General features: G+C 38.6%; 4 protein-coding genes across 15 annotated transcripts; all 4 read left to right on the forward strand.

Moving 5' to 3' along the window:
* The first annotated feature begins 595 nt into the window (after positions 1 to 595).
* On the forward strand, positions 596 to 4,579 carry LOC140003822 (protein C2-DOMAIN ABA-RELATED 11-like). Of its 6 annotated transcripts, none has more exons than XM_072066191.1 (5): positions 637 to 768; positions 1,219 to 1,362; positions 1,814 to 1,909; positions 3,597 to 3,659; positions 4,023 to 4,439. In XM_072066191.1, exons 2-5 carry the CDS (start codon positions 1,252 to 1,254, stop codon positions 4,320 to 4,322), a joined length of 570 nt encoding a protein of 189 aa, XP_071922292.1. In that variant the 5' UTR covers positions 637 to 768; positions 1,219 to 1,251; the 3' UTR covers positions 4,323 to 4,439. The 6 variants fall into 6 exon arrangements, with proteins under 6 accessions (XP_071922295.1, XP_071922293.1, XP_071922292.1 ...); XM_072066189.1 differs by having other exon boundaries at positions 638 to 774; XM_072066190.1 differs by lacking the exon at positions 637 to 768 and adding an exon at positions 815 to 953.
* Positions 4,580 to 5,524: 945 nt separating this feature from the next.
* Positions 5,525 to 7,588, forward strand: LOC113708075 (DNA oxidative demethylase ALKBH2). Of its 2 annotated transcripts, none has more exons than XM_027230536.2 (4): positions 5,525 to 5,955; positions 6,603 to 6,719; positions 6,813 to 7,002; positions 7,090 to 7,588. In XM_027230536.2, exons 1-4 carry the CDS (start codon positions 5,680 to 5,682, stop codon positions 7,290 to 7,292), a joined length of 786 nt encoding a protein of 261 aa, XP_027086337.1. In that variant the 5' UTR covers positions 5,525 to 5,679; the 3' UTR covers positions 7,293 to 7,588. The 2 variants fall into 2 exon arrangements, with proteins under 2 accessions (XP_027086337.1, XP_027086336.1); XM_027230535.2 differs by having other exon boundaries at positions 5,545 to 5,955; positions 7,087 to 7,588.
* Positions 7,589 to 7,887: 299 nt separating this feature from the next.
* LOC113708074 (acetyl-CoA acetyltransferase 1) lies at positions 7,888 to 13,728 on the forward strand. 6 transcript variants are annotated; one of them, XM_027230530.2, is made up of 15 exons: positions 7,888 to 8,141; positions 8,437 to 8,511; positions 8,935 to 9,033; positions 9,136 to 9,309; positions 9,468 to 9,573; positions 10,070 to 10,208; positions 10,358 to 10,435; positions 10,533 to 10,598; positions 11,270 to 11,355; positions 11,630 to 11,729; positions 11,808 to 11,918; positions 11,998 to 12,039; positions 12,200 to 12,286; positions 12,456 to 12,541; positions 13,415 to 13,728. In XM_027230530.2, the coding sequence occupies exons 2-15, from the start codon at positions 8,472 to 8,474 to the stop codon at positions 13,446 to 13,448; spliced, it is 1,248 nt and encodes a 415-aa protein (XP_027086331.1). In that variant the 5' UTR covers positions 7,888 to 8,141; positions 8,437 to 8,471; the 3' UTR covers positions 13,449 to 13,728. The 6 variants fall into 6 exon arrangements, with proteins under 6 accessions (XP_027086331.1, XP_071922288.1, XP_071922289.1 ...); XM_027230531.2 differs by having other exon boundaries at positions 7,942 to 8,169; XM_027230533.2 differs by having other exon boundaries at positions 8,136 to 8,169; positions 8,935 to 9,050.
* Positions 13,729 to 16,447: 2,719 nt separating this feature from the next.
* Positions 16,448 to 18,555, forward strand: LOC113708734 (WEB family protein At1g12150-like). Its single transcript, XM_027231315.2, has 2 exons — positions 16,448 to 16,746; positions 16,901 to 18,555. The coding sequence occupies exons 1-2, from the start codon at positions 16,474 to 16,476 to the stop codon at positions 18,431 to 18,433; spliced, it is 1,806 nt and encodes a 601-aa protein (XP_027087116.2). The 5' UTR covers positions 16,448 to 16,473; the 3' UTR covers positions 18,434 to 18,555.
* The last annotated feature ends 67 nt before the right edge of the window (positions 18,556 to 18,622 follow it).

The raw sequence follows: 18,622 nt of genomic DNA on the forward strand, positions 1-18,622 counted from the left end.
CTTCCCAGTAATTTTTTCAAGAGAGCAGCAGTCGAATAAGGGGCTAAATCATTAAGCCTGAGGACTAGGATTTGTTTTGGTAGAAAGGTTGAGCGTAACGTAGGTTTTGAGTCCTTTGACCTAACCCATTAGTGGAGTACTTTTTTATGTCCTGGAAAAAAGAAAAGAACCTTTTACATTACATGCCATCTTCTTCCGCCCAGACTTTAATTGAGTAATAAACTGCCGGAAATGCGGCAGAATCTGTGATATGTGGGGATAAAGAACAACAAAAAGTCTGACTTGCAGCAGAAAGCCTTCAAGCGTCCAAGAAAAGAAACCTAAATGCAGACAAAATACGAGAGACGAAAGCAACAACTTGAATTTGAAGGATGTCTCTACCAGTTGGTAAAGTACGATGATAATAATAATAATTAATGTTTACTAATTTACAATCCAACAAATGGATAATGATTGATAAAACGGCAGAGAAAGTGCGGCAATTAAAGAATCCAATTCCGCATTACCAATCCAATGGGTTCAAAGCGTCAGCCACTGAGGTAAGGAATGGGACGCCACACTTGAAACTAAGGACTCAGGACCAATGAAAATCACAAGACTCGCGTCAAACAGAGTCCCATATTCCCCACCTTGGATATATGCAGCTTTGGACCAAAACTTCCGACGGCCTACCTACCCACTCGACACCTCCAAGCTCCAACAACAACCCAGAAAAGAAAAAAAAAAAGCGGGGGAGATTTAAGAAGATCACAGGACCGGACAGACTTGGTGAGGGTGAGACTATCTCCCTATATTATGCCCATTTTAGTTCTTCAATTTCCTTTCCTCTAAATTTTCTCCCTTTGGGTCTCGACTGCTCTCTCTCTCTCCTCCTATTCTTTTTCATTTTCCCCTCAAAAAAAGGGGACCTTTTTTCAGTGGCTTCTTCTTTTACACTTGTTGAATGAATGAAGGTAGTAGCTTCGACTCTTTAAGTAATCTAGCAATTCTGGAAGAAAATTCAGTTTTTTAGAAAAAAAGGTCTTTTCTTAGTAGTACTAGTAGGATAATAGTCTTTCGTTTCCTGTCTGATTGCTTCCATTGCCAGAAGTAGAACGAAAGAAGCAAGTAGAAAGTAGAGTAGTTATCTTTAGCAGCTTCATGATGCAAAATATTTTCCTACCTACCCTATCTGTCCGTCTCTAATTAGTACTCGTGCATCGAATAATGGAAATGCAGCTAAACTCTAGCCTACCACTCTGAAATCAAAACATGGGAGAAGCAATGGGGCAGATAAAAGTAGAGGTAGTACACGGGAAAAGACTGGTGATCAGGGATTTCAAGAGCAGTGATCCTTATGTCCTTCTCAAGCTTGGAAATCAGGTTTTTTTCCTATGCATTTTACTACTCTCCTATACACCACCTTCTGTCATATTTTTCTTGATGCATTTGCATCATTCCTTTTTATTGCTTTTGCTTTCCTTCATTTCCCCCCCAAAAAACAATAATATTTTTTTTTTTTGTTTTTGTGTGCTTTTTGGTTTCTTACACAATTAGATGGGATATGAATTGCTGCAGAAATCACCATTTTATTACCTGTAATCAGCGCTACATCCTGGAGGCCTATTCCACATAATTTTGTCCTTAATAACTCTGCCTTATGAGATCTCCACATCTATTTCGTTCTTAAGCTGAATGTTGACATATTCGTGTCTGTAAATTACACCGCATTTTGAATTATATTGTTGAATGCATCCAGTTATTTTGTTTTACATTATCTCAAATCACTTTGCTCCATCAAGAATCAATTTTTGTATCCTCTTATTTGCAACAGACAGCAAAAACCAAAGTTATAAACAGCTGCCTCAATCCCGTTTGGAATGAAGAGTTTAGTTTCACCTTCTCTGAACCTGTTGGAGTTCTCAAGCTGGTTAGTTTCTTCTATTGACAATATCCTCTCTTGATCTGTGGCACGACTTTTTTGTTCCATTTTCATTTTCAAACTGTTTATGGTCCTTATTGAGATAAAGGACAACGTGAGTGCAGCCTCACCTCTGCATGAACGGAAGCTGTTTCTCCAGTTATTATACCTTAATGTTAAATGAATTTGTAATCCTATGTGTGGAATTAACCTTCTGCATCAACATGGATATATACCCGTATTGACTCACAAGCCTGCACAGGATTTTCAGTTGACATTTTGGATCAGTACACATGTAACAAACATTTAAGGGGAAATTTCATTAATTAATGGTATATTAGATATATTCATACGCTTGCATGTCATCAATGATAATGCGGCATTCTTCAACTATATAAAAATTTCCATTGATGTGTCATTGAGCTATGTACTTGTTGCCACATGGTCATAATTATCTGAAAGAATGTCTTCAACTGGTCATTCCATAAAAGACCAACTTTCTTGATGCTGCATGTACAATAACTGTATTGGAAAGTCAGAACATGAGATTGACCATGAAATAATTGATCCTTACTGTTTATAAGTGAAAATCCAGACTGCAGAGGAGAGGACAACTGAGGGAGTAAACAAATGAATCACTTTTGACAGCATACATCCTTCAAATCTCAAAACTTAGAATCTTGCAGTTGGAATAAGACTAAAGCTTGAACAAAGAGTTCGCATTGCCCCCTCAATTACATTTGAAATACCTTTTTCACTAATACAAAAGGTTCTGGATTGGGGAAGAATGGGCTGGTGGAAAACTTACCATTGTTAGATCTCAGCATGAGGAAATCGTGAAGTAGTCACCTTATATGCCACTGTTAATTTCCTAAGAATGATGTTCATATACAGTACAGGCCTTTTATAATTATAAAAATGGTCCAAAACAAGAATTGATCACAAAATGGTATTCTGGAGCTAGATTTAATTCCTTTTATTGTCAGAACATTCCAATTTTCAGTGGATGATAGTTGTGAGTACTCGGCTGTTAGTAAATGTTGAAACTGTCATCATTTTAATCTGAGCCAAAATGTAGGAAAAAGCTTCATTTTTATACCAGATTCACCATGATACCTGTGTTTATCATATATGTAACTCTGTATCTTGTGGCAATACTAAAATTGGTCTTCCAAATTGCTTCATGCTAGAAATGGGTTCAGTTAGCAGTAAAAAGGAATTTATGTAAAGCATTAACAGGAGAAGATACCCCATCATGATGATGTATTAGAAAACGATTGTAGGAGTGCCACTAAAATCATCCCCTGAACCTTGTCATTGTAAGGTAGGAAACTTCCATAGCTTCTCTCCTTTCTTTTTCATTTTCAGAACAATAATGAGCTAGATGTTTCTTGTCTGGTTGGTGTCTTTGGAGATAACCTGGCCATTATAGTTTGTAACTGCAAGCAAGTTAACAAAATTTCAAACAAATGCTGCTTACTGTACCCTTCAATCTGCTTTGTCTTTAGCAGCCTAGGCAAACTGCCACTCAAATTTCATCAAAATATGTGTTGTTGTAAATAAGTCCAATGAGGAGCTGCTATTTTCCACCCTCCTCCTTGAAATCTTTTCGAGACATCAAAGTTTGAAACACTTTGAGATTCTAATGTGGGATTTAAGCTTGTGAAGTTTTATATTGATGCAACCTGCGAAACAGGAAACAAAAGAAGGAGAAGAGAGAAATGGTAGATGGGAGTCGTACCCTCCATCTCACACTGTGGTTAGACTTTCACTATCTCCATTCTCTATATTGAGTTTTTGTGATGCTCAAGGTACATGTGTGCACTTCAACTAAACCAGGAGCTATTGCTGGGATTAAAAAGAGAAGTCATATTGCATATTTTATCTTTCATGTGTTCTAAAAGTTTGGCCAGAGAAGCACATTTTGTTTGTTCGTTGATGAAGGATGTACTCTTGTAATAGAAAAAAGTTTGAAGCTTAATTGCCAAAAATGAAATAGTAGAGACAAAAGAAGAACCTTTAAATCTGGGACATGAATGGCTATTGAACATTTGCTGAAAGTAATCATGAAACTAAAATGCTCACCAGTTAACAGCAACTGATAAAGCTGCATTTTCAATAGGAAGTGTTCGATAAAGATCGGTTCAAGTCTGATGACAAGATGGGACATGCTGAGCTTAGTCTTCAACCCTTAGTTGCTGCAGCGAGGCTGAAGCAGATTCTTAGCGTTGCCACTGATGGGATGACCTTGAGAAAGGTTATCCCTGAGAGCGATAACTGTCTAGCCACTGAAAGCTCCATTGTTTGGGCAAATGGTGAGGTGAGGCAAGATGTTTGGCTGAGGCTGTGTGATGTGGAATCTGGTGAAGTAGAGTTGAAGATCAAGCTAGTGAATCTTCCTGCAGTTTCCCCAGCAAGGTAGTGGGGGAGCAAATGTTCGGCACAAGTGTTTGATAACCCGTTAATGTGCACAGAAGCTGATGTCGACAGTTGAGAATCTCAGAGTCTAACCTATTCCAGCTATCCTTGGAGTAACGAAGATTTCAAAGTAGTTTGTAGAGGAGGATTGTTGTGTTTCAATTGTAGTTATGGAGATAGTGGGTCTAAGTTGCTATTCACTCACTGTGAAACATAATGGTTTTCTCTAGCATAAGATGTTAAAGAGGGTTGTATGTGAAATGCGTGCAGTGTTTGTCTCCGTAAATTTTCATTTTGAATTTGGCATTATCATCTGTGGGATGAGGCATCAGAAGACAGGGTAAAAAGGCTAAATATTGAGCAAGAAAATGCTGCGTTGTGGTTATAATTGTTTAAGGTAGATGAAAGTTGTGCCGATAAAGAAGTTGATTAGTGGACATGTGAGGATAAAAACCCAAAAAAAAAAAAAAAAAAAAATTTCAAAGGCGGAAACAGCTTCTGTCACTCAAGAGTCTTTGTTGGGGAAGCAGGTTTACAACATAGGGAATTTCGTCATTTTCGTCCCTAAACTTTTACACTAAAATCAATTTCATCCTTTATGATTTTTTTTTAGCCAATTTAGTCCTTCGACTATTTTGAAGTCTCTAATGTAGGACTTATGTAGGACTTTTGCGGCCGTGACACCACATTTTACATATTTTCTATCACTGGTGATGGGTATATCTGTCTTTTTAAATTAAATTCTTCAATTTAGATGGACTTTGATCATAGTTCTTCTTCTCCGCTAGAAACCTCATCCCATTCACCAGAAATTCCCGCAAACTCTCTCACACACTCAAATCGTGAAATAAAATTCACAAGAATAATTGTATTTAATGGGGAAGCAGGTTTACAACATATTGTATTTAATGAGTTCCATCTGACCAAATTCCATCGTACCAAACAGAAAGATGGCAAAAGTGATGATTGTGAACATGATCAAGACCGTGATTGAAGCTGCAACATTTAGAATAATCGATGGATCAAACACAACAGTAATAAAATTTGAGTCTTCAACCTGTAGAATAAAAATGATATGCTCCATTTGTCATTTCCCCCCTTTTACACCCATTTTATTTATTTATTTTTCCAGTTAACATTTGTTGTTGCTGTCGGAGAAGTAAGAATACTACTGCTGTAAGAAGAAAATCGTAGGCTGGCGGTGGCGGGTTACGTGTTACATATTGCAAGGGGAGTGGAGAAAGAAGCCGCGAGTTGTGAAACGACTCGATTGATAAAGAGAGATTCCAGAGGGCGCCGCTCCAAAAAGGGGAAGGGCGGTTAAACTTTTGATAGTGCTAGAAAACTAGTATCGCATTCGCATGACGACGGTGACGAACCTTATCCTGAAAGCAGCAGCAGCAGCAGAGAATGGTGAAGAAGACCCTGGTGGCGCTGTCGGTGGCTGTTCGGGGACAAGCAGCAGCAGCAGCCGCCGCCGTTCCACATTAGATTTGGATTTAGGAAATGGAAGCCAAGTGGTGTACGTGGCGAGGTTCCTTGGCTACCAGGAGTCGTGGGATTACTTCCACTATCTAAACAAACACATCCCTTGGACCCGTCCAACCATCCGCGTCTTTGGCCGATCTTCTGTCCAGGTAGGTGCATTACGCTCTGCCGTCTGTGTGGGTGTGAAAATTTTTTTTTTTTTTTTTAAATTTCAGATTCAATGTTTTATCATGCCGATGGTCTTAATTTGCGGGTTGTTGAGCGAGTTTTGTATGTGGGATTCTGAGATTCACCTGGTTTTCTTTGGTGGGAATACTTTGAAGATGTTGGGCTTTAACTCATAAATAGTATACTCTAATACTTTATGCTGGAATTGATTTCTGATGCCTGAATTCTGATGCTGTCTCCTGACTTGATGCCTTCTCATATTTTTTTGTGGGTCATGGGCCTAATTTAAACAAGCGCCCGCAGCCCCTCGCCCCCTCCCCCTCCCCTCTTCCTTCCCGGCTCAACAATTACACTTATGTAAACATTGATTAATCTTCATTACTGCGGCATTAGACTTGTAGCTCAGAGACACGACCACTTTTCTCTCGGCTGGAATTGCGATTTGTAGTCAATACTGAATTCAGACGTTTCTAAAATGGTCTGAATATCCAATTCAACTCTACACATGCTCCTCTAATTTGAACTAGTGCGGAGGAGCGGTTCATCGTTTCAAAGGGAAGGGATGCATGAGAAAATGCTCAACTCAATGGGGTTCAGGATTTCTGATTTGTCATTTTCCTCTCCACAGCCCAGAGATGTGTGCTATGTCGCCAGTGAAGGATTGCCAGACCTAGCATACAGCGGATACCAGCCTCATGCACATTCCTGGGATGAGTTTCCCCCACTCAAGGACATTCTGGAAGCAGTATGATTGGTGTTTCTTCATTTTGATGGATTTGGCATGCTGCATATATGTGTGCCTGACTAATTGGCAAACCACGCTGTTGCTATGTTATAGGTCCACAGTGCGCTTCCTGGGAGTTGTTTCAACAGTTTACTGCTGAATAGATACAAAGGCGGAAGTGACTACGTTAGCTGGCATGCTGATGACGAAAAACTGTATGGTCCAACCCATGGAATTGCCTCGGTTTCTTTTGGTTGTGAACGGGAGTTCTTGTTGAAGAGGAAGCCAGGCAAGAATTTTCGAGGTAGCTTAGCTCACTCAAAAAACTTGTTACTAGTAGTAGCGTTCTTTATGAAAAAGAACATTTTATTTCATCTTGTAATGGCAGCAGGCAAGAAGAGATCAGAGGGCAAAAGGGCAAGGGAGCAGGACAGGGTCGCTGAACAACACTCGTTCACGTTGAAGCATGGGTCGCTTTTGGTGATGAGAGGCTACACTCAGCGGGACTGGCTTCATTCGGTGCCCAAGCGGGCCAAAGCGCAATCCACACGAATTAATCTCACCTTTAGACTTGTTCCGTCGCACGCTGGTTGAACCACCTAATTATTAGTTTTTTTTTTTTCCAGGGTAGCGAAGCAAGGCTTTGCTTGCTCCTTTTGTGTTGAAATGAAATTTCGATATCACTCACTGAGGCTTTGCACGCTGGTTGGGGTGGTTCTGGACCTTTAGACTTGAAATTCTCTGTTTCCGAGCAAAATCAGTACAGGTTACCGTGAAATCAAAGAAGCAATTTTGTATCGGTCAAGAAATTAGCCTTTGTGTAGTAATGACACTTCTTAATCAAAGACCCGTCCGTCCGTGTTTGGGTAGAGTCTGGTCTTGAGCTTTGACATGCAGCCTGTTTATTTAACGTTGTTATTAAATAACCTGCTTACCAACTGTCCCAAATTCGGCACTTAAAGTTGCAAGTACTCGCTACTATTAAACCTAACCTACCTCAACCTGCCGTGCGGACAAACTCTCAATTGCTAGTTTGGTAGGTTTGACGTCCAAGCTGTTTTTTTTTTTTCCATGACGTCCAAGCTGTTACTACTCACTATTTATTCTGCGTACTGTGCTACTATGTGACGTCGATGAATTTATCCAAACTCGCACTAATCGATAACCACGACATTTAACATTTTGTAGTATTTGCATTTCCAACAAATATATATATATATATATAAAAGTTGCTAAAATTAGTACGCTCGCTCCGGATCATGCAGTGAGAATAGACTGCCACTTTGCCTTCTGTGTCTGCGTTCCCCAATTCCAAGGAAAGGGTCCTCCGTGTAGTCTTTGCTTGGTCTTTTCCTGGAGGCAGAGGGCGGCACGGACGGACTAATTTCAAGATTCTCTCCGCCGGAGACTGTTTTACCGTATCAGTTACACACCTTGGTTTTGGTGGGTCTTTTCTCGTTTTCGTCCCGATGTACGTTTATACTGCCTGCCCGGTTGCTGTTGATAATTAATTTCATTCTCTTGTTTAGAAATTAGAGTTGTCCAAGCTGTTACTCTATGGATACCTGTACTTCCGTATGAAAATAAACCTTTTTTTTTTTCTCTAACTTGCCTCCCAATTCTAAACTCTGAAAACATGTAATTTGCTCTCTCCTATAATCCTCTACTATTCCCAATTTTTTCATTTCCTCTGCTGAAAGAGTTTCTCTCTATTATTATCTTTTTTTTTTTTTGGCAGATCATCTTCATCTTGATCGGGGACTAGAGACCTCCATGGCCTATGCTACAACTGATAACTCTATTCAACCGAGAGGTCCTCCTCTGATTTTTTAGTTGTCTCTCTTTTTGCCTATCTTGTTTCATTACTACTGGTAGGTTATTTTACGCTTCACCAACTTGTTCCCGTCTTCTTAACCTAAATTTTTTCCATTTCTCATTTTCTGGATAATTGCTTGGGTCTTGGTCACAATATGGTCTACTATTACTATTACTGATTTCTGGGTTCCTTATTCTTTATGCTACTACTGCACGCTACTACGTTTGAATCTTTGGCACTTCTGCAAAGTGATACGTGAATCAGATATTGCAAGTTCTTGATCGTGATCCTTGCCCATGTTTTGCTCTTGAATCCTATCATACTGTGATCAAGTTCACAACTTCTTCTTGTTTGTTGTTTGGCGGGCTCATCACATCTGCCCTTTTTTTTTTTTTTTTTTTGGTTAACCATATCAAACAGATGTTTGCATTGTTGGAGTTGCCAGAACTCCAATGGGTGGATTTCTTGGCTCCCTTTCTTCTTTGTCTGCAACAAAGCTCGGCTCTATAGCTGTTCAATGTACGCAAGACTAATCAGTATACACCTGCAGCTCTCCAACTCCCTCTTTCTTTGACATTGTTACCATTTTTGCGTATCTGACCCACATCTTTAATGTTACAGCTGCTCTAAAGAGGGCAAATGTTGATCCATCTCTTGTACAAGAAGTCTTTTTTGGAAATGTTCTTAGTGCAAATTTAGGCCAAGCTCCAGCAAGACAGGCTGCATTAGGGGCTGGGTTACCATACTCGGTAATTTGCACGACCATTAACAAAGTGTGTGCTTCAGGAATGAAAGGTGCGTTCTTTATGTGTACCAACTCGCATCTCCAATTTGAAATGCCAATCTCAGAAGAAAATTCAAATTGAAATACTCTATGCATTCACCTATTTGTTGATTTGGATCTGACGTATCATGCTAAGTGTAATGAAAATTTAATTTCTCGTTTGGTCCAGCAACAATGCTTGCAGCGGAGAGTATACAATCGGGTACAAATGATGTGGTGGTTGCTGGTGGCATGGAAAGCATGTCTAATGCACCAAAATATTTGCCACAAGCAAGGTTAATCTTTCTGGTTAACAACTAAACCATGTTTTTATCTGGTTTTTCTGATTATTTTTGGATAAATTTTGAGGAAAAGAATAAAGCAACAAAGAGAAGGAAGAAAAGGAAACAAAAGGAACATGAATACAGTACATAAACTTCTATCACTTTGAGCAACAGTTTCTTCCCGTATGATCCCTGTATGATCCATTGGAGGTTCAGTCACCACCGAAAGAAAACATGAGACCTCAACTTCTAATATTATTCCTACCATTCCCATCCGATTATATGGCTTATTAATTTGAAAATCTAGAGATCCAGTCTTATCATTTAGGAATTGAAAGCATACTGGATTTCCTGCATCTGCTCCATGCTTATATAGTGAAGGTTCCCCATTAGTTCAGGTTTTGAAGCTACTTCTGATTTGCTGTTGTCACCATCTTGAGATAATAAGAGAATAATTTGACCTTTCTGAGTTATACAAATTGTGGTTTGAAAAGTTGCTAATCAACAGGTTGGGTTCTCGGATTGGGCATGACACCATTGTTGATGGCATGCTTAAAGATGGCCTGTGGGATGTTTACAATGATTTCGGAATGGGAGTGTGTGGAGAATTGTGTGCTGACCAACACAATATTTCAAGAGAAGAGCAAGTGTGTTTTGGTTGCATTTGGAATTGTATTCTCCATTTTGTTTTACTCCATAAGTGTTAAATTTTTTTTTTTTTAAAAAAAAAGGTCAAATGATTGAAAAGGACTTCGTGGATATCTTCATTTGTGTATCTGTACTTTTCTTTCCCTAGGACTCTTATGCTATTCGAAGTTTTGAGCGTGGAATTGCTGCACAAAAAAGTGGTGCTTTTACATGGGAAATAGCTCCAGTGAGACCCTTTCTCTCATGCTTTTGTCATGAATATATTACATTGCTTTCACAACAATTAAGGTAATTTTTGCTATTTTGGTGTATTACACACGCAGGTCAAAATTTCTGGGGTAAAGGGGAAACAACCCCTTGTAATTGATAAAGATGAAGGTTTAGGGAAGGTATGCATGTCAAAATTGGGAATTTTCACAAACTCATATTGTGCAGCCTTTTTTTTAGCTTTATTCCACTGGTCGGTAGATGAGTGTCTGAAAATGCATTTGTGATCTTAATGTTTATCTTATCTCTGTGATTTCTCTCCACTCCACCTCTTAGAATCCTTTGCCTTCTCTATTATGACCATTGGAAACTTGATTTGGTGATATATTGACCAATCTGTCATGACATTTTTCATTGGTCTATTGATTTCTGCAATGTTAACTAACCCAATTCAGCGCTTAAACTTAATGGATTCAGATCTTAACATATTCAGACTGTTTGATAACCAAAAATTGAACATTTGAATTAATTAAGTGGCACTGAATTTCCTAGGCAAAACTTGCTCCGAAAATTAAGTGATAAGCTATTCACTTATCACTGAATGTGATATGCACTCAAATGTATTAGATTTAATACTTAACAATTCAATAGCTTAATGGATTTAGACTTCAGCTTTATTAAACGCACCCAAATTTGGTATGGACATTGAATCTAATCATATTTACGACGTACATAAATTATTTGAGCTAATACTGACAAGAGTTTGACATTTAGATGCACTTTTAACTGCATCAATTGCTTAAATCTTCATATGTAGACTTTGAGAACTCAGTTTACAATTTTGTCTTGCTAGTTTGATGCTTATAAATTGAGAAAGCTTCCACCAAGTTTTAAGCAGAATGGAGGTACCGTTACTGCTGGGAATGCTTCTATCATAAGGTTCAGTTGCTCTCTCTTTTCTTTAGGTCTGTATGTTTGTCATTTGTCCATCTCCAATACTTCAGTGTACTCTTTTCAGGCCCCTTTTATTCCTACACAATGCTTGTGTTCCCATTGCCCTCTCAATAAACAGTTAATTTCATTCGTTATTTCTTACATGACTTGAGTGCAAACCTATTCCCATGGTTTAGCTCTTGATTATTGATAGCATCCTGTTTGCCAATTTTGCTTTCCTGTGCTCACTTAACCTCTTTGGTATTCTGTTTCTGTACAGCGATGGGGCTGCTGCATTAGTTCTAGTGAGTGGAGAGAAGGCACTTAAGCTTGGACTAAAAGTTATTGCTAAGATCAAAGGATATGCTGATGCAGCACAGGTATTGTTAAAAAAAAAAAAAGTATTTATGTTGTGAATTTGGATTAAGAACTTGTGCTCTAACAATGTTTGTGGACAGGCACCTGAGCTATTTACAACTGCTCCAGCTCTTGCAATACCTAAAGCAATATCAAGCTCTGGCTTGGAGCAATCTCAAATTGATTATTATGAAATCAATGAGGCATTTTCTGTAAGGACCTCTCTCCTGTCTTCTGCTATTACTGATAGTTTTCCAATTTGTTACTAGTGTTTTAGCTTTGTTTGTGAAGGTTGTGGCTCTTGTCAACCAGAAGCTGCTCAATATCGACCCGGTGAGTCTTCTCTTGCCCTTTGCAGTCTTTCTTTGACCTGTTATAAATGGGATCATCAAGATCGTGTCTACCATTTGGTTTATCAAATTTGTTAATTTTCTTTGTCTATCCATATTGGGCCATCTTTTCATGTTCCTCGATTCTTGTCCCTCTGTTACAGGAAAAACTTAATGCACATGGTGGAGCTGTGGCTTTGGGACATCCATTGGGCTGCAGTGGAGCTCGCATCTTAATTACATTGCTGGGGGTAATCTCATGACTATTTCTTCTAGAATTTTGTTTAAATGGAAAAGCATAGAGATGTGCAACTAGTCAACCATTTAACTGATTCTCTTCTCTTCCTCTCTCTCTCTGTGTCTCAAACATGCATGTATATGTGTGTGTCTACATATTCTTTTGCTCTTTAAATGCTGCAGGTTATGAGAGAGAAAATTGGCAAGTTTGGGGTTGCTTCAGTCTGCAATGGGGGAGGAGGAGCATCTGCCTTAGTTATGGAGCTCATGTAAGTCTCTTGGTTTACTCATTTATAAGTTTTGTAACTTTTATGTCATCAGGATTTCTTAATTCAGGAATCAGTGCACTGATCTGCATGTTGTCGTTTGTGCGCAAGCACATCATGTATTCTTTCACCTCAATTCTGAAAATTACGCTGATGGCCTAATATTCTGAACTGGGTAGGAGGAAAAAGTAAAAATGCTGATGGTTGTCTATGGTAATGATAATATAGATACCAGTGTCCCAATTTTTCTCCCAGACATTGAGAACACTTTGTGCTACTTGGCTCTGGAACCTGATATGTTACCAAAGTGGTTCATCGAGTTGCCTCTGCAACTTTTTCAGTACTTTCTCCTAAGAGCAAACTATAATATAGGCAGTTGTGCTACCTCCTTATGCCTGTTCAATTCACAGCTATTTCTGCAAGTCACTGCCTGCTTTGTTGTCTAGTGAATCTAAACAGTGTTACCGAACTAGATAAAAGATGTTAGGACAAAGATCTCTAGATGCTTTATGATTACTGCACAATAACATGGACTGTACAATTACAAGTATATAATTTTTAGCAGAACATTGAATCAATGATTATCAGGTCAGAAGAATGAAAGAAACTAAACATGTTCTTATTGCAAATGAAAATTTATTGGAATGGAATGGCTACCCTTGCTGTGTGTTTGAAGTTGTGACCAGTTAGCAACACCAGGGGAGAATGTAGCAGTAATGCAGAAAGAGATTTTCATCCAAAATTTATGATCACAGTGCTGGTTAATAGTAGCTGTTTATTACACATTGACAAGATTATTAATGTGCAACCTTTAGATCATGTCATTTAGCGGTTGCTCAACATATTTTAAATGTACGAAAACTTTATATATTGCAGGCCAGTTACAAGGGTGGTGCGCTCCTCGCTTTAAAACTCAGATGTTGGTTGCAGAAGTGTCACTTTCACTGCCAGCTGATGTATGATTACTCCTTGCTGAACCCTTTTTTTTTTTTTTTTCGCCTTACTAGTTTTTGTAATTAAATGGTGCATCAAATGGTACCATCAAATAGTGCGGAGTACAGTTGTCTATGACTCTGTATAATTTGCCTCGTTGACAAGAGAGTGACTACTGAAGCATGCTCATAATTAGGAAAAGAACTGCGACAGCACATTGTCTGAATCAATACCCAATCAACCCTCCTATTTCCCAATAGATTAGAATGGAAATTTCTAATTAAATTTTTTTTCTTTCATTTTTAAGAAATAGTAAGTTGACAATTTGTGAACATTCATATATATATATATATATTCCAAGCACAAGAAGGAAGAATTCACCAAAAGAATAAATGAGGTAGAAAGGAAGCATTTGAGGGAAAACATAAAGGTTGAATGGTACTCTCGTTGCTAAGATATGCGCTGAGAAAGCACCAACCCCATTTTCTGTTGCTCCTATCTGGAAAGAAACTCCTTTGAATTGTGGCTAATCAAGAGGATTCTACGTTAACAAATAAATCGCAAGTAAAATTGCTTTTTAAAGAGGAGTGCTTTGCTTCTTTAATTGTCACAATAATTAAGACTTGATTAAATTTATGACGAGATGCTTCATTTTTGTAACCGCTATCATTATTTACTATTATCAGAATGCTGTCACTCAATTGTGGGAGAAGAAAGTACATTTGGCATAATAAAAAAAAAAAAAGACCAAATGTCTTTTTAGCACCCTAATATAATAGACTCATGGTACCTTTTGGTATCAAATTATCTAACATCTATTTTGTTAGATTCAATTGACCTTAATGTTCTCTTTTATGGCATTTGAGTGGAACTTCTCAGGCTTTTTTTTAGTAATTTTTTGGTCCATTTTATGTGTCATTTTATGATTTTTTTTCTATAGTTTCATTGAGTTTTTTTTTTTTCTTTTGTTTACCATTAATAATGGCTTGAAAATTACAGATACTTTTTGGGTTATAAAACTATCTTTTAATTAATATGGTCATTACAATGATAGATACTATTTCGGTTGTAAAACTATCTTTTAATTAATATGGTCATTACTATCTTTTACTTAATATCTTTTAATAAAACTCTCTTTTAATATAGTCTTCAAATTATAAATTCACCATAACTCAAAGGGGTGTTTCATTTTTATAACTATTACCTTGAATTATATTGATTGATATTGATTATTATTAAAATGTGATAGAATTTATCTAATTAGGGAGAGCAGTTTTGGCATCACATTAACTAAAGCAACTAATTGATGATTTTTGCATCAAGATATATAAATGAATATAGACTATTTTATTCTTATATATTTCTCCTTTTTCCTAAAAGCATCTATTTTTTTGTTAACAATATTTTTTTAAAAATCTCAAATTTGGTTGATAAAAATTTTTGTCATTGCCTCAAGTCAGAAATTTGAAACACAAGAATTGGGGGTGGAGTGCAAGGGTTGGTAAAATAGTTTTAAAAATGGTTTTTAATTTTAATTACTAATAACATTATTGAGGTGTACTCAATTGGACACAGCGAAAATATATATATAAAAGCTCTAATTAAAAGACATGAGAGTAATTTAGACATGACAAAAACTAAGACCAAAAGTGCTTGCACTCTCTAATGCCTAGACCCATCATACATTTTGTATAGTAATGATGATTATGATAATGATAATAAATTTACTGAGTTCATATTTTTCAGTCGAATCTTTTATTGTATTTTTGAGAAAAATTCAGATAATATTTTGTAATATTTGCATGTCACTATGGTTAGGCCATTATTTATGCACACTAAATCTGATTACTGCGAACAATTTATTTTAGTAGAGAGTCAACGTAAGTAGGATGGATTTGGATCAGATTACTGATTGGAAATGGGAAACTTGCCGGTTAGTAGCATAATAAAGTATAAACTACGTACTACTATAGTCTATGAAGAATGGAAGTGTTGTTTCAGCTTGCTTTTGTAGAGGGCATGAATTGAGGAAAATACGGGGTCCTTGTTAAATGAGCGGTGGAGGACTTGCCTGAAGCCACGGGGGGCCTTCATTTCATTGACTTGGTTGGATGGCCGGGAATTTGCCCGTCCGTCTTATTACTGCAGATACCCATTTAGCTTGGCGTTTATTCCGGGCTGATAGTTGATTGATACCACCTTGATTCTCAAAACAACTATTCTTCCCAATCAAGTAGTGGGGGTTTTCATTTTAATTTCTTGGCGTTGTGTTGGAACAAGGATTTAGGGTGAATTTCCTAACGCCATAAAGAAAGTTTCTTCAACTTCCCCCACCCCCCTGAACATTGATGCCAACACCGGGCAGAGCTCAAAGTGGTGTATTGCTGTATGATATCTAATCTCAGCTAGTTGCCGTTATTGTTTCTCTCGGTCACAGGATTAATTCATAGGTCATTGACCATTTGCATGGTCTGCAGTCCCAATATATATATATACATATATCCTTCTTCATTGAGATTGAATGGGGAAATTAAAGGAGGAACGGTAACTCCCTGCTTTCCAAGAATATATAGAGTTTCACCCTTCTAATTTCTTGATTGTGCATGGGAGGTCAAATACATCTACATCTCGATCACCAATGCATGCAAAAGTGATCCATCATTTGAGGTATGTTTTATAGGCATGCTTTGTACCAGCCGAGTCTGCAATCATTTGAGGATTCTTGTCATTGTCACTCCTTATTTCCTTCCCAGCCATTCATTTTTACCGCTTTGTGTGTGTGTGTGTTTTATTTTCCTTTCCCGTTGGAGGGCATTGAAGTGAGCCATTTTCAAGAATCAACAACAATGCTCGTAGTAATTATTTTGGTGGATTGAACTAAATATGATATGATAGTACTTGACGAGCTTGCTACGTTTTTAAAAAAAAAATTAAAAGAAATAAATAAACTGAATTTTTTGTGGTGATTTAATTTGTTGTAGGTAAAAAAAGAAATTCTTACAATGTTCGGATTCCACATACGAACTCGTTCCTTGGATTCTACAATTCTGGCGGGTTCACCGAAACCAACAGTGGGGACTCCGAGATCCAGCAATGGAGGCTCTCCAAGAACTGAGGTGGGAGAGGTGGACACCAGCGCTCCATTTCAATCTGTCAAGGCCGCGGTTAGCTTATTCGGAGATCCTGCAACCTCGCCTAGGTCCAACAACGACGACAACAACAAGAAGCAGCCCCTTCTATCTAGAAAGCCAAAAAATTCCTCTGCTGCTGATGAGGTATAGTATTCTAAATTAAAGCCGCCCTTTTTTTTAAAACATAGAATCTATCGTATCGACAGCCAGCCACCATCACTTTTACCTCCATGGTCGGACGCAGGATAGTAATTTTTTTTTTTTTTTTTTTTTTTGTTGGGCGTTGGGTGGGGAGCAGAGAGTGCTCGAGAAAGAATCCGCCCTTCACTTGGCCCTCAAGCAACTGGAGGACTTCAGGGCACGACTCAAATGCACAGAAACCACAAAAGCTCAAGCTTTCCGGGAACTCGAGAAAGCCAACAGAACGCTACAGGAACTGACAAACAAGCTCGAAATCATTAGTGAATCCAAGCAAACGGCCATCGAGGAAACAGAAGCTGCAAAGCAAAGAGCCAGGGAGCTCGAGGAACACAAATCCAGCAGACAACACCTTGGCATCGATGCTTGGAAACAGGACGTCGACAGCGAAAGAGAACTATACAAGGCCTCCGCTGCTGAGCTCATCTCTGCTAAACAAGAGCTTACAACCCTCCGACAGGATTTTGATCGAGTCCTCGAAGCAAAACTGGCTGCATTTCAAGAGGCTGCGGACGCCCAGCACGTCACCCAAGTTTACCGAGACAGGCTAACTCGAATTTCCAGTGAAATCACCACCTTGCGCGATACACTGGGAGAGGTCAAGTTAGCCACGCTCCAGGCGCAAGAAGAAGGAAATAAGCATCACGAAGAAAGGCAGGCTCGCTTCCAATCTCGCCAAACAGCCAACGAACAAGTAGAGCTGAAAATCAAATCCTTGAAAGAAGAATTTGATGCTAGCGAAATTCTCGAGGAAAAGCTCGAAGAAACAACGGAGGCAGTCAAGCTTTTGCAAGAACAGCTGCAAAATGTTAGAGAATCAGATATGTCCTCTCTGAAAATCGCCACAGCAGAGCTTGATGATGCTACAAGAAAACTGCGAGAAATTGTGCATGAACAAAACTTACAGAGAAGCTCAGTAGATTTCCTTAAGGAGGAGCTTGATAATGTCAAGAGGGACCATTCTGAATTGAAGGACAAGGCATCGAAAGCAGAATTAACAGCTGAAACTTTGCAAAGTGAATTGGAGAGATATAAAGCACAGCTCGACGCAGCTCTTGCAGGAGATCCCCAAGGAGAGTACGATGATATGCGCTTAAAACTCCAACAGCTGGTGTCGGAGGCTGAAAATGCTAGGCAGGGAGCAGAAGAGATCAGGAAGGACATCTCATTACTTAAGCAAGATGCTGAAACAGCACGTATTGCAGCCAAGGAAGCAGAGGAAAGGCTACAAGTAGCACTGAGTGAGGTTGAAGCAGCAAAGGAAGCAGAAAGGCACGCAGGCGAAATCATTCATAGTTCATCCAAAACTGATGCTGTCCAAGGCTCAACTTCAGATTTGCATGGCAAGATCAAGTTATCTGTTGAGGAATTCGAGTCTTTGAGCAAGAAAGCTGAGGAATCAAAATCAGATGCTGACCTAAAAGTAGCAACCGTCATGGCTCAGATTGAATCAATTGAAGCAAGTCAAAATGAAATGCTCAAAAAGGTGGAGTCCTCTATGAAAGAAAAAGAGGCAATAGAGGCTGCCATTGAGGATGCTTTAAAACAGGCAGAGATGGCTGAAGCAGCAAAGCAGGTGGTAGAGGGTGAACTCATGAGGTGGCGTCAGAAAGAACAAGACGATGTGGCCTGAGAATCTTCTTACTCGTAGGAGATGGATAATCAGCTTGAATTTACATGATGAGAGAGTTTCGCAGTCAACTGCATGAATTTTTGAAAGACGCGCGTGGAATTTTACTCTTCTACTACAGCATAGTGATAAGCATGCATGAATATTTTCTTCTAATTTTACCTACTCGTAATAGATGGAACCCCCAAGCAA

Source organism: Coffea arabica, chromosome 9e (genome assembly GCF_036785885.1).
Source record: "Coffea arabica cultivar ET-39 chromosome 9e, Coffea Arabica ET-39 HiFi, whole genome shotgun sequence".
In the NCBI taxonomy this organism is placed as follows: Eukaryota; Viridiplantae; Streptophyta; class Magnoliopsida; order Gentianales; family Rubiaceae; genus Coffea; species Coffea arabica.

Coding starts and splice junctions, on each gene's coding strand:
- LOC140003822 (XM_072066191.1), top strand. CDS start 1,252: ATGGGAGAAGCAATGGGGCAGATAAAAGTAGAGGTAGTACACGGGAAA. Junction 1,910..3,596: donor CTGTTGGAGTTCTCAAGCTG/GTTAGTTTCTTC, acceptor CCTGCGAAACAG/GAAACAAAAGAAGGAGAAGA. Junction 3,660..4,022: donor ACCCTCCATCTCACACTGTG/GTTAGACTTTCA, acceptor CATTTTCAATAG/GAAGTGTTCGATAAAGATCG.
- LOC113708075 (XM_027230535.2), top strand. CDS start 5,680: ATGACGACGGTGACGAACCTTATCCTGAAAGCAGCAGCAGCAGCAGAG. Junction 5,956..6,602: donor TTGGCCGATCTTCTGTCCAG/GTAGGTGCATTA, acceptor TCCTCTCCACAG/CCCAGAGATGTGTGCTATGT. Junction 6,720..6,812: donor TCAAGGACATTCTGGAAGCA/GTATGATTGGTG, acceptor GCTATGTTATAG/GTCCACAGTGCGCTTCCTGG.
- LOC113708074 (XM_027230530.2), top strand. CDS start 8,472: ATGGCCTATGCTACAACTGATAACTCTATTCAACCGAGAG. Junction 10,599..11,269: donor AAGATGAAGGTTTAGGGAAG/GTATGCATGTCA, acceptor TTGTCTTGCTAG/TTTGATGCTTATAAATTGAG. Junction 12,287..12,455: donor TCTTAATTACATTGCTGGGG/GTAATCTCATGA, acceptor TAAATGCTGCAG/GTTATGAGAGAGAAAATTGG.
- LOC113708734 (XM_027231315.2), top strand. CDS start 16,474: ATGTTCGGATTCCACATACGAACTCGTTCCTTGGATTCTACAATTCTG. Junction 16,747..16,900: donor ATTCCTCTGCTGCTGATGAG/GTATAGTATTCT, acceptor GGTGGGGAGCAG/AGAGTGCTCGAGAAAGAATC.